This window comes from Ascidiella aspersa, chromosome 1 (genome assembly GCF_963924565.1).
Source record: "Ascidiella aspersa chromosome 1, kaAscAspe10.2, whole genome shotgun sequence".
NCBI lineage: Eukaryota > Metazoa > Chordata > Ascidiacea > Phlebobranchia > Ascidiidae > Ascidiella > Ascidiella aspersa.
Window position 1 is genome coordinate 18,930,596 of NC_139447.1, and position 13,632 is coordinate 18,944,227.

Genomic DNA, 13,632 nt, shown 5'->3' on the forward strand with positions numbered 1-13,632 from the left:
AAACCATCAAGTGTTGAAACAGATATATTGGACATTCAAAACCAGTCTACATAGAACAAAATGTTCATGCAACATTTCTGTTTGGACAGCAAAGTCAGAAGACAATAGTTACACGCAGGTACATACATGTTTGAGGCCATGAGACCCAAGGTGACAAGTCTCCCAGCATTTATTTGATGTCGCTTGAATAACAAGGTTGATCCTTATTTGTAGAGCACCAGAACTAGCAAATTCATTTAAGCTTGTTGCGATGTCATCAGCACAAACTGTTCAGTCTGTAGGTTGCCAAAGTTTGGTCTCTTCTCAAGGTTGGCTTCTTCTTTAACACAGATTGATCAGTTTGTAGTGTGTTCCTCTCTTAAAGGTGCCATTTACAGAATTTCAGGATAAATGTTTTTAAACTAGCTCACATGGCTTTTTGGACCAGTTGAAACATGCATTAATGCAAATCAGGGGGATTTATGACTAGGGCGATTATTTTTTGACCTAAATATAAGAAATTTTCACCTGAAAAATTAAAATTTTGACCTAAAAATAATTTATTTTGACAAAATTTTGACATGTTAGAAATACATTGATTTAAACAACATATTGTTGTTTGAAGTACTGCATTAGTATTTTGGCGTCGTCAACCACACTTTTTTGATGTTTTACTGACTACAAATCCACAATGATCAGATATTTTTTCGGGTTAATGCAAAACTCATGAAAATACGTTGATATTTTTGTCATTTCAAAAAGACAAAACCGCTCTAAAAAACTGTAGTGTAAACAGTTGAAATGGAAATTGAAATGCAACAGAAAAATAATTGCAGAAAATTAACAAAGACCAAGTTTTCAAAATAGTAAATAGGATAATTGCAAATCTCAAGCGAAGAAAGACAGCAGATACTGTTCAATGCAAAATCAGAGAGTGCCTCAGTGATTAATTTTGCTAGCGCAGCGTGGTCCAATTTCTTTTCATTACAGGCCAAAAACAATTTTTTTTATCTTGTGGGCCAATGTTTTTAAATAGCGATTCTAGGCTTATTTGCCCATGGCAGTGTTTTTTTTTTTTCAGCCGCGCCCCACTTTGATAATTTTCATAGGCCTTTCGCCCCCATACAAAAAGCAATTCGGCATTTTCAATTAAATATCACTAAGACAACTTGAAAATAGTAAAGCTTGTTGTCGGTAAAAAAAAAAAAATTTGAATTTGATTGGTTGAATAAGTTTTGCAGTTTCAATGTTAAACATCGCAAAAAAACAGAGTTTGTAGCCTACAGCGCTGTAGGAGTGGTGTAAAACCTAAACGAAACCATTAAAATCATTGCAAAAAGTTTAAATATTAACTTAGAGCTCGCGCCCCCCTTAGAATTGCTTGGCGCCTCCCTAGGGGGGCGCCCCCACCAGGTTTAGAACCATTGGCATATGGCTTATATACTAACTTTGAACTCTACACGTTTGAGCTATGGTAGTTATGAAATCACAAAGGATCATTTACAAAGTTTTTTTGTCCATTGCAATAACAAAGAAACAAAAATTGAAGTTATATTACTAGATTGCAGCAAAGCTGACGACCAGTTAGCGGGCCAAAAAAGCGGAACTCGCAGGCCAACTTTGGGCTTGCAGTTGGACTACACTGTACTAGCATAACCTTATATTGCTCTAACTAAGATATAATACAGTTAAAATGTCATTGAATATAAATTAGAACTAAATTTTTTTGATAAAATTGAACGACAAATTGAAAAAAAAAAATAATAATTTCAAAAAGCTGACTATCGTTTTTTTTCTTTTGTATTTTGTTTTTTTTAACGATTTATGAGCATTTTTATTTTATTCTGACTTGCAATAATTTTGACCTAACGTGTAAATTTTGACAAAATTTTGACTTTTTTGGACAAATCAAAAAATAATCGCCCTAGTTATGACTATTACAAATATTTACTTTAAGTAAGTCAACACTGTTAAAAACATTTCTCATTGATGTACCCTAATTTTGTGTTTTATATTAACAATAAATTTGGCTAACTAAAGGTATGTGCTGGTATGTGAGAATAAAACAGCAAAATATTTTACTTTCCTCATGTGTATGATGTGCTTCTTTGATTTTACCGCAGAAAGTTTGAGTAAGAAATAAGGCTTTTGGTTTTCCGAATGGTTGGTCACATCTCTGCTATAGCATAATAATAGTCAATTTTAATTTTAGTTGAATAGTTAAGCCATTTTAAGATGTGGGCCTAAATTATTTTTATTTTTTTCTTGTAATCACTGTTAGTCTAAATACTATATTAGTAGAAGTATGAATAATAGTTTTAAGCATTCTTAGTTTGCAATCGTCTGAAGGAAGGAAATTTGACTTACTCAGGCAGTAAATTTGTAACCCACAAATTTCTTAAATTTTTACTGAAAGACCCTGAGTTTTTATTTCTCTGGTTATGTTATGGCTAAATTATCAATTATAATCTTTCACAGAAATGTTATCTTATATTCTTGAATTAGTTATTTAAAATGACGTGCATGTCCCTAACTGGGAGTCGCACAGCGTGTAGAACTACATATTTTATAAATTTCATATGCAAATGTAAAAACTTGTAAAACACCACCCCTGACTGAATTGGGATTACATTATTACACATAACCTCAATAAAAAAAAGTTAATGATTTACGACTATTTGTAGGTTATGCAGTAAAAAATTTAGTAGCCCTTCTTTAATAGACAATACCTAATCTATGTCAATTTGTCATTTTTTAATTTTATTTAATTAAGGCTGATATGTAATTTGTTAAAAATCGCTCTTTCATAGAACTATTTGTTGAAAAATTTTGTCTTTAAATACTACTACTGGTAAAGAATAAAAACTATCTTTGTATTATGTCTTATGAACTTGTGTATGTTAAAGAAACCTTATTTATTGGCACAGGCAGGTTTAAAGCTAAATTAAGGTAAAATTAAGTAAATTGTTTAATCTAAATTTGTATGTTTCTGAAGAATTTGTTAAGAGATTTAATAACCCATATAAGGAAAGACTTTCTTTTTAGAATTTTGTGTTTTGTGTACAAGAATCTGTCCAAAATGTTTCAATGTCAATGTATAATGGTCAAAAGGTTATTGCCGTTGGTGAAACTGTTTGGTTTTATTATGATATTCATGGTGGAACTAATTTGACTGTAAATATTTCATTTGGAGATGAAACTTTTGAACAATTACTGGAATTAAACGGTAAAATGTGTAACTACTAGTTAAAAACTATACCCATTACAAATTATTATTCAGACTACTTATGTTTATTTTTTTTTCAGGAAATATATCACATATATATAGCAGTGAAGGAATTTTTAAACCAGCTATACATGCTTTCAATCTTGTAAGCAGTTTAACTGTGATTGACACAATCGTTTGTCAACTTAAGATATCAGGTAAGCATGTGTATATAAATCTTAAAGTATTGTAGGCAAATGTTGACTCTTTCTTAACATGCCAAAGACCAGATATAATTTTCTATAGCTTTTTTGAACAAACACATATACATTTTTGACTTGAAACTTATTTACACATGTGTGATTATCTAATGAGAGATAGACATTTCAGAAGGCGCACAATCGATAACGGTTTTGAAGCTATGGACACTGTAGACAAGTGGTATCAGTACTAAAATCAGTGACAAGTGGTATCAGTACTAAAATCAGTGACAAGTGGTATCAGTACTAAAATCAGGTGCAAACCAGACATGAATGCGGTTGTTGTATAATTTGTACGGGGGTTATATTTTCATGGCTTAATGTTTATTTTATTTTGTGTTGGTGAGCCGAAAATTTATTTTTGGGATATATCTGTTTGTGCTTCCAGAAACAAGTTAAGGATATAAAATAAAAAAAATAAAAATAAAAAATAAAAATAAAAAGTTAAATCAATAAAAAATGAAATTAAAAATATTACAAAAAATAAAATTATTTTAAAATTTAAAATTAAAAAAAAACACCCAAGTCCTGAAAATATACCCCCTGATAAAATATACAACAACCGCACCCTCGTCTAGTTTTTTTTGATTTGCTTGGTATGTTTCAGACCGATTTTTTCCGAAGCTCATGGAACCTTCAAAATTTCACACATGACGTGGAGTGATATGTAAGTGCATATAAAAGCCAACATGACCGAATTCTGTATTGCAGTTTTTCCATCGCTAGATGGGAGTCGATAGCTACTGAGAGCTAAAATGAAGACGTCACAATGTTTTAGGTTTTTTGACCCCCATCAAAGTCCCCTAGGGGTGCATACTTATAAACCTCTTATGCACACCTACATACCACTCTACGCCTTGTCTGAAAACTTAGGAATTCTTTGATGTATACTTTTTCTATGAAGCTTTGGACAAAATTCGTTCTGAAACATTTAACGACAAAAACAAGATATGTCCCAAAATTAAATTTTCGGCCCATATAACTAGATAAGAGTAGATAGCTGTTAATACTAAAATGTTGATTTTACAATATGTTAGTTTTGTTGTCCCCCAATCAAAGGCCCCTGGTTGTGCAGATTCATAAACCTATTATATGCACCTACATACCACACACCATGTCTGAAAATTTGAAAGTTCTACAATGTATACTTTTCAAACAAAACCAAAAAAGAGTAGCGGCAAAAACAACATATGTCCCGAAGGCATATTTTCCGCCCAAATAATAAGGATTATTGGCAGGCAAGGTAGTGGTTGCTACTCCTGCAGGAGATTCCAACTCATAACATTGACTATTCTTGTGCTGCTGCACTATTGACTGTGATATGCGGACTTGAAGGGCAAGTGGAGAAGCGACGATGGCATTGCTGCCTGCTGCATTTTGTGTGATACCCATTTGATTGAGGTTCTCAGTTCAGTTTAAAGCTAATATATACAATTATACATGTATACAGTAATTGCCTAGGATCAGCCCTTGTAGGTTGTACTGGCTAGTAATAACAGCACTGTATCTGTAACACCAGATCCCCAAGACGGAGATGCTGGTTCACTTAAATAAATCTGACATGCATCCAGTGTATGATTTTTTCTGATAACGAGATATATTTTGACAAACCAAAACAAAATTTACATTCATCACCAATTTTAGGTGTGTACTGTTTGATTTAGCGACTGTTTACCTCAAAAATAATAATTCAATTTTGTAGGGTTTGACAATACCAGGACAACATTTTAACTTTCCACAGAATGAATTTGTTTAACAAGCATGTGGACAGAGTGAATATGTATAACAAGCATAATATGAACTGTAAATATTTGGTTCTTTTTGTAATATTTGATGTCCAGATCTCTTTATTTGCCATCATCTGTAGAATAACTACTTTTTATAAGTTTGTTTTTATTTCTGAACTGATTTTTTTATTCAGAATATTTTTGCACACTCTCTGGTGCTATAAACCAGACCTAATACGTCAGGCTTGTCACTCGAGCAGTATTTTTAGATTTAACACACAGTAAATAGCCGACAACTACTAAACAAAGTTTTACATATGACAAACGACTCAACAGCTTACTAGCTTACTGAATACCATGTTAGGAAAATAAGAGATTTGATGTGCAGCCGAATGATAAAAGTCAGTAAAGGAAACAAGAGAATGGTTTTCCACAAGGAAGTGTTCTGTCACCAACAATTTTTAACATGTACAAAAATGATCAACTAAGCCTGAAAGATACTAATCGCCATATCTATGCTGACGACCTTACTTAGCTGCCCAGCGAAAAGCAGTAGGAACCAACCTTGTAATACTTGCTCCACCCCAACAACATACACACAAGAAATTCATTCTAGGCAAATCCTTTGAAAACACAAGTTTATTTGAATATACTGTTGCTACCAGGCATTATATTAATTATAAAGAGGGTTCTTCCGACAATTATTTATTCTGTACCGACGTTTCGATAACCTATCCAGGTAATCTTCATCAGAGCATATAAACTTGTAACCTTGCAGAGGTATATATATACAGTGAAGAAAAACGACGAAAAAACAAGGTGGCAAAACGAGGCCAAAAAAGGAAACAAGGTGCGAATAACGTTAAAACGTGAAAACCGGCTGCAGCCTTCTAATGGCCGCTACTGCACAAAAATTGATAGGAAGGTGCAAGAAATGTATCTTGCTTAACGTTCATGGTGTTAGAATGAGTGTGTATCGCCCAGGATTCTAAGAAGACACGGCGGTGGTAATCTCCTTCTCTAGTTACAATAGAAGCACATCCAAAGTCGATGTGATGACCTTGCTTTGTCGCGTGACTGGACAAAGCAGATTTTGACGCATCATGTTGCCGTACATCTCGTTGATGTTCTTTCCTTCTCGTATTAAATGCTCGTCCCGTTTCCCCAATGTACACTGCGCAACAATCTGCACAGGGAATACAATAAACCACCCCCTTTGTGTATAAACCACCCATTTTTTGTGTACCTCGAAAATAATAATTCAATTTTGTAGGGTTTGACAATACCAGGACAACATTTCAACTTTCCACAGAATGAATATGTTTAACAAGCATGTGGACAGAGTGAATATGTATAACAAGCATAATATGAACTGTAAATATTTGGTTCTTTTTGTAATATTTGATGTCCAGATCTCTTTATTTGCCATCATCTGTAGAATAACTACTTTTTATAAGTTTGTTTTTATTTCTGAACTGATTTTTTTTATTCAGAATATTTTTGCACACTCTCTGGTGATATAAACCAGACCTAATACGTCAGGCTTGTCACTCGAGCAGTATTTTTAGATTTAACACACAGTAAATAGCCGACAACTACTAAACAAAGTTTTACATATAACAAACGACTCAACAGCTTACTAGCTTACTGAATACCATGTTAGGAAAATAAGAGATTTGATGTGCAGCCGAATGATAAAAGTCAGTAAAGGAAACAAAAGAATGGTTTTCCACAAGGAAGCGTTCTGTCACCAACAATTTTTAACATGTACAAAAATGATCAACCAAGCCTGAAAGATACTAATCGCCATATCTATGCTGACGACCTTTACTTAGCTGCCCAGCGAAAAGCAGTAGAAACCAACCTTGTAATACTTGCTCCACCCCAACACCATACACACAAGAAATTCATTCTAGGCAAATCCTTTAAAAACACAAGTTTATTTGAATATACTGTTGCTGCCAGGCATTATATTAATTATAAAGAGGGTTCTTCCGACAATTATTTATTCTGTACCGACGTTTCGATAACCTATCCAGGTAATCTTCATCAGGGCATATAAACTTGTAACCTTGCAGAGGTATACAATCGAAGCACATCCAAAGTCGATGTGATGACCTTGCTTTGTCGCGTGACTGGACAAAGCAGATTTTGACGCATCATGTTGCCGGACATCTCGTTGATGTTCTTTCCCTCTTGTATTAAATGCTCGTCCCGTTTCCCCAATGTACACTGCGCAACATTCTGCACAGGGAATACAATAAACCACCCCCTTTGTGTAAAATATATATAATATATGCATGTTACGCAATTTTGGTTTAACAGTGGCGGTAACACCATATCAGACCCTGGGCAGGATGATTTCCCAACCCAAAGACCTCGTGGATATATTTGACACAAAGGGGGTGGTTTATTGTATTCCCTGTGCAGAATGTTCCGCAGAGTACATTGGGGAAACGGGACGAGCATTTAATACGAGAAGGAAAGAACATCAACGAGATGTACGGCAACATGATGCGTCGAAATCTGCTTTGTCCAGTCACGCGACAAAGCAACGTCATCACATTGACTTTGGATGTGCTTCGATTGTAACTAGAGAAGGAGATTACCACCGCCGTGTCTTCTTAGAATCCTGGGCGATACACACTCATTTTAACACCATGAACGTTAAGCAAGATACATTTCTTGCACCTTCCTATCAATTTTTGTGCAGTAGCGGCCATTAGACGGCTGCAGCCGGTTTTCACGTTATTCGCACCTTGTTTTCTTTTTTGGCCTCGTTTTGCCACCTTGTTTTTTCGTCGTTTTTCTTCACTGTATATATATACCTCTGCAAGGTTACAAGTTTATATGCCCTGATGAAGATTACCTGGATAGGTTATCGAAACGTGGAAGAACCCTTTTTTATAATTAACATTTATTTGTTCCATCTGTGCAATAAACAAGCCAAATGTCACCTAAATATCACCTGGAGCGTCCCTGGCACATTTTGAACATCCTATTTAGCTGGGTAAAGTGAGCTCATGCAACACCCTCCTTAACACGCTGACTAACTCTCAATGAGGTGCTAATGCAAATACCCTCAGAATAACTGCTTTAGCACTGTGCTACCAAACAGCGATGCCTGCGCAGTATGAAAATGTTGTCGTGCGAAGCATCTAAAAAAAGCATGCCAGCAACATCACAGGTTGTTTGTTCCATACACGCTAAACAAATTTGACAGCTTGGCCGGTATAGCTCCCCTGCATGTCAGGCATAGCTTGGCGCGAATCTTTTCGCGATTTTTTGGCTAATTTACTCACAAAAAAGCATCCTCTGTGTGTCACTCCAACAAAAGTTTAACTAACCTAGTCTAATATTTATGTATTTTTTGCGCTTTGGTCAAATGTATTCCGTCATCAAAATATGAACTAAATGTTGCCATTTTCTAAACTCTAAAACATAACGATTCACATTATTTTTGTCAACCTAATTTAGCTAATGTCATGTTGTGTGTTTCTCCCGATTTATACCGCCCATTCTATCGCAAGTAACACTTTGGTAACTTCATTTTTTATGTCAGATTTTTTTATGTATTTTAATCTTAATTTTTAATTCAACGTGTCCCATCACTTGATAAACGCCAATATTTTAAGTAATGTACATTTTTGTATTTGTGGTCATTGCGTCACGCCTTATCTAAGTCTACATTACACCAGCTTTAATTGAAAAGAAGATTATGGATTAGTTGTTAATGTCTGACTTATTTTATTTCTAGGTTTAAAGGTTTCAACAAGCTCAGCCTATGGTACAGCGATTGCAAGAGGACATAATATTACTTATACTGCATTGTACATCGGTTCAGATGTTTCTGTAATCTGGAAGTTTGGTGATGGTTCCCTAAACAAAATAGGGGATAAGGTTAATTTTGATTTTTTAAATATTGAGCTTCTGGGGTGTGTAGCAAAAATTAGCATCATGAATGTTTTTGCACAAAACTTGGTTTTGCCCAAGAGATGACATCCGAAAGTTTAGTCATAAAGTGATGTCATAGAACAATTATTCTTAAACATTTACTTGTTGTTCTCTAATGATCTCATGCAAAAATATAGAACTGAAATATAGTTTAATCGCCCGAAGTGTGAAAAAATGCATTTGGTTTAACTATTGGGTTTTTCAATGTAACACATGACGCAGCTGAGCGGCTGATTGTCGAAACGGCGCGCATGCAGTTTCAGGGTGGTATCAAGTTCGTAATCCTCATGTATTTTCTCTCCTTTTGCTCAATAAATTTAAGAAACACTCACACAATCTTATTGTTTTAACACCTATTATGGCTATGTATGTTATTGGTGACATAAAGTGAGTTTTATGGCACCACTTTCCTTTTTTTGCATGAAGTTTAGATTTGTTGTTAGCAAAGAGACTAATCTTAACATAACTGGTATGTAACTAGTACATACCTAGTCACCTTAATACCAATTCAATTTGATTTATATTATGAATGCGAGCTATGTAGATCTGCTTTTGAGCCCCACATTGTACAAGCTAGAGATAAAAACGTTCCTTCAGTATCATTACGACCAAGCCAACTCCATATGTTAGGTCAGAGGACACTAAACTATGGCCAGACTGCCAGTATATTTTTGCCAGCCTGCATCATATTTTCTTAATAATCCCTATACTACGGTTACGGTTATTAAAGGTATAGAAAAGTATGTCTGATGTAATTCATTCTTAATTTCGAAATTTAAACCAAACAACAATATTATAAAGCTTATTTTAGATTTTGTTAAATATTATTTAATTTTATGTTTAGTTATGATCAAATTGAATAAAATCGAAACAAAATCTTATTTCAGTGGCCCACAATATTTAATCCCAACATTTTTCCGGCCTTTATGAAAAAAGTCTTTGTGACCCCTGCTTTGGATCATACAGATTAAATAGCAGTCCACTTTTAGCTTATATAACTTTTACTGCAGTAATTAGTAAAGTTACCAAATGACTATCTGAGTTATATAAAAAACTATCTACGATTTGTAAACATCAAATAAATATAATTGATTTTATGTATAATTGATTAATATTGTATTTCTTGTGTGATTGACTAAGGTGTTTTGTGTTTTGAATTTCATAGGTAAACCATATTTACAAGCAGGATGATGATTTTTTTATAACTGTCACTGCTCAAAACAATGTTAGCCTGGATAACCTCTATGTAAGAATTGTTGTTGAATCTCCTATTGAAGGTGTGGAAGTCAGTCAAATTGATCCTGTTGTTCTTGAGGGTAGTTTTGTTTGGTTAAATTTCTCCTCCATTGGAAATGCCAACGGTTTTTGTTGGAATGTAAGTAACAAAATTTACAATGATGATTTAACAAAATTAATTTATATACTTTTAAGCTAATTTTGTACTCTTTTGATTACCCCTTTTATTTAAAATTAGTAACTTTTGTTATTTTTGCCTTCGTTTTAAATTAATGTTGTAATTACAGCTTAATTGATTTTGTAATTACAACTTAATTGTTAACAGCTTTACAATAAAACATAAATACTTAAAAATGGCCTAATGCAAGAGTGTATCCAGAAATTCAAAAAGTGGTGGGGAATGTTCTGAACTTTCAATTTGAAGAATCACCAGATTTAACCAGTTGACCTTATGTTGTCATAAAATAGAGAAATGCCCTAATCAGAAACAGTCAATTATTGACCGGCAGAAACCTGTGTGTTGTCAACCCTATTGCCAGGTGCCAGCTACAAAACCGCTTAGTGCACAATCCATTTTTAAACCAAATATTAGTGTGAATATATCCGCAATTTTACGATTATCTGCACAGTTGCGCAAGTTCTATCCATGGGACTACAATAAATAAAGAAAACACCTTTCGCTACCTGAAATACAAAGTAAAGATTTTTTTGGTGTTGTTTTGTGACAAATTTTTTTTGATTTGTATTGCCACTATTAACATCTGCCCGACAGCTCTGACCCGTAAGGAAGAAAAAAATGCTATAATCTAATCTGTTAGTGAGCAAAATAAATTGTGTCAGTTGCATACAAATCATTTTGTATTAGAATATGCTTATAGAGAAAATTTTTGTGGTAAATAGGTTGGGATTTCACACTTGCCCGCTCGCCAATGTGAGTGCAAGTCACTCTGATTGAGTGCTGATTGGCACCCACTCACCCGACTGGCGTAAAACATTAAGCAAAAATTAGTTGTTTTTATCAGACCAACTGTACTCAATTTATTTATTTGCAACAAGTTATTTTAAACCCCAAAGACCGAGGGTCAAATATTGCTAAAATAGCATCCATGCATGCTTGCGCAACTATGACTTAAACCAGTGCTTCTCAACCCATGGGTTGCGACCCAAAATTGGGTCCCTGTTTGATTTGGTTGGGTCGCCGACCGCATTAGCTCACATGTTTATACTAATTGAGATTGCTTCTGAGAAACAAATTTGGAAAATTAAGGAAGCAATACAAATAATGTCTTATAATAATTTTTTAAATTCGAAATTCTTTATGCTTATGCCTAATTTTGTTCGCTTACAAGAAAAAACAATTGGGTCGCCAAAGCTAAGTTGTCATACTTACACTTACTATTTGGGTCGCCGCGAAAAAAGGTTGAGAAGCACTGACTTAAACAATCGCACAAAGCTAAGGAAAAGCTGCGGATGTAATAGTCACAATGCGAGACGCCGAGATTTCTAAAGTTGAAATTCCATATGTGTTTAGCAATATGATGTTTGTGTTATTGTCTAAACATTTGAAGAATATTAGCAGACGAAAGTAACCAATAACATTTTATATTGTTAAACAACAAAGTTAATACAAATTACTTACATAGACTAGTAACAAATACCGTATTTTTAGTCACTTATGGAACATCAAAATTCTTACCCTTCTTTTGTCTACTCTACCTTGTATATAGAGTCATTCAGCACACATAAACTTAACTTTTCCGTGCTTACATTCTATTTGCCAGGCAAACGAGCACTATACAGTATACAGTCACAAACATACTCTGTCAGCAAACCTTAAGCAAATTATTTCTTGTTTAAAAAGCAGCATTGGATTGATAGCGCAACAAGTAAGCTGAAAAAGCGGTTGTGTGTCATAAGTTTAGTGAACTGCAGCATGCACTACTGGAATATCATGCAAAGCAACTTTGATTTTGAAATGGCGCAGTTAAGGTTGCCACGGTAGCGTGGTTTGGTAGTATAAAATTTTCAGGAAAATTACCTGTTTTGCAACAAAGAAACATGCATATTAGTGCAACTTGCACACTTAAGTTGGCCTTAATTTCGTGCCATATAAAACTGACGTTAGAACGGGTTACTATTCAATCCAGATTAAACCTTAATCTAATCTGCCTGCGAATGGTGCATGTAAATGGGCTAAATGATCATTTTTTACCAGATTGATGGATAACAGTAACACTAGAAAGTACATATAACCAAACGTCATTCTTTATAAGTATATAAAAATACTTTAATACTTTTCCTCCCTCAAAATTTATTTTCAGAAATAGGAATTTATCCTTAAATATCCTCGCTTGAGAACAACTGCATTTTGAGTATATCTTTACATGATTCCAGGGTATTGTGTTGTAAAGTTTTCACAACCATGTATTTTTGTGCAGTGGTTTATGACTAAGTTGATAAACTCTTTGACCTGTTCATTTAGATTTCTCCTGGATTGCCTGCAACTTGGGTGAAAAAATCAAGTGACCCATTTTTTTTACATCAATTTCAAAATCCTGGCGAATTTGTGATACATTACATGGCGGAAAATGGAGTGAGTTTACCTCTGTTAAAGTAAATAAATGTTTAAGTGATGCATTTTTTTTATTGCAGGTGAGCGCGCAAAACTTTTCTCGGACTTTGATTGTTGCAGCAAATATTACTAGTCTTTTTATTGTTTCAAACTCTACTAAAAATGGATATGGTGGGATTCACACACAGCTAGAATTTGAGACATTTTATGGGGACTATGCACCTATTATTTCTTCAACTATGGAAAATATTTTGTACATTTCAATTTACTGGGAAATAGTAACTTCTACTGGCCAGATTTTTAAAAATAGTTCAAGTAATTTATGTTTGTCATTCTAAAGTTATAATAGAAAAATATTAATTAAATATATTTCTAGATTCATCAACAATAGATGTCACATTCACAGAAACTGGAAACTATACTATTTACGTAAATGTTTCTAATACGGTTATGTCAAAAACAGTGTTTAAACCAATAATAATAATTCAAGCAATTTCCAATATAACTTTGACCAAACTTGACAACCCTTTGGATGCTGTTCAGACTGGGTATCCTGCACAAATATTGGTTAGATTCATTTTTTTTTTTAAATATAATCATTTATTTTAAGCAATAAAGATTAAACTAAGTACAGAACATAGTAAACCGAAAATCAGTCTGTTTGTATGATAAATATGTTTTGCCCCCAAAGCATAAGCT

General features: G+C 33.9%; 1 protein-coding gene across 1 annotated transcript in view; it reads left to right on the forward strand.

The window, feature by feature from the left end:
* LOC146168160 (polycystin-1-like) overlaps nucleotides 1-13,632 on the forward strand; it is a 129,215-nt gene that overhangs the window by 59,284 nt on the left and 56,299 nt on the right. The window contains exons 31-37 of the mRNA XM_083389118.1: nucleotides 3,025-3,205; nucleotides 3,286-3,402; nucleotides 8,929-9,071; nucleotides 10,291-10,500; nucleotides 12,844-12,954; nucleotides 13,014-13,248; nucleotides 13,310-13,500. Coding sequence (XP_083245244.1) covers nucleotides 3,025-3,205; nucleotides 3,286-3,402; nucleotides 8,929-9,071; nucleotides 10,291-10,500; nucleotides 12,844-12,954; nucleotides 13,014-13,248; nucleotides 13,310-13,500 — 1,188 coding nt within the window. The remainder of the gene's footprint in view (nucleotides 1-3,024; nucleotides 3,206-3,285; nucleotides 3,403-8,928; nucleotides 9,072-10,290; nucleotides 10,501-12,843; nucleotides 12,955-13,013; nucleotides 13,249-13,309; nucleotides 13,501-13,632) is intronic.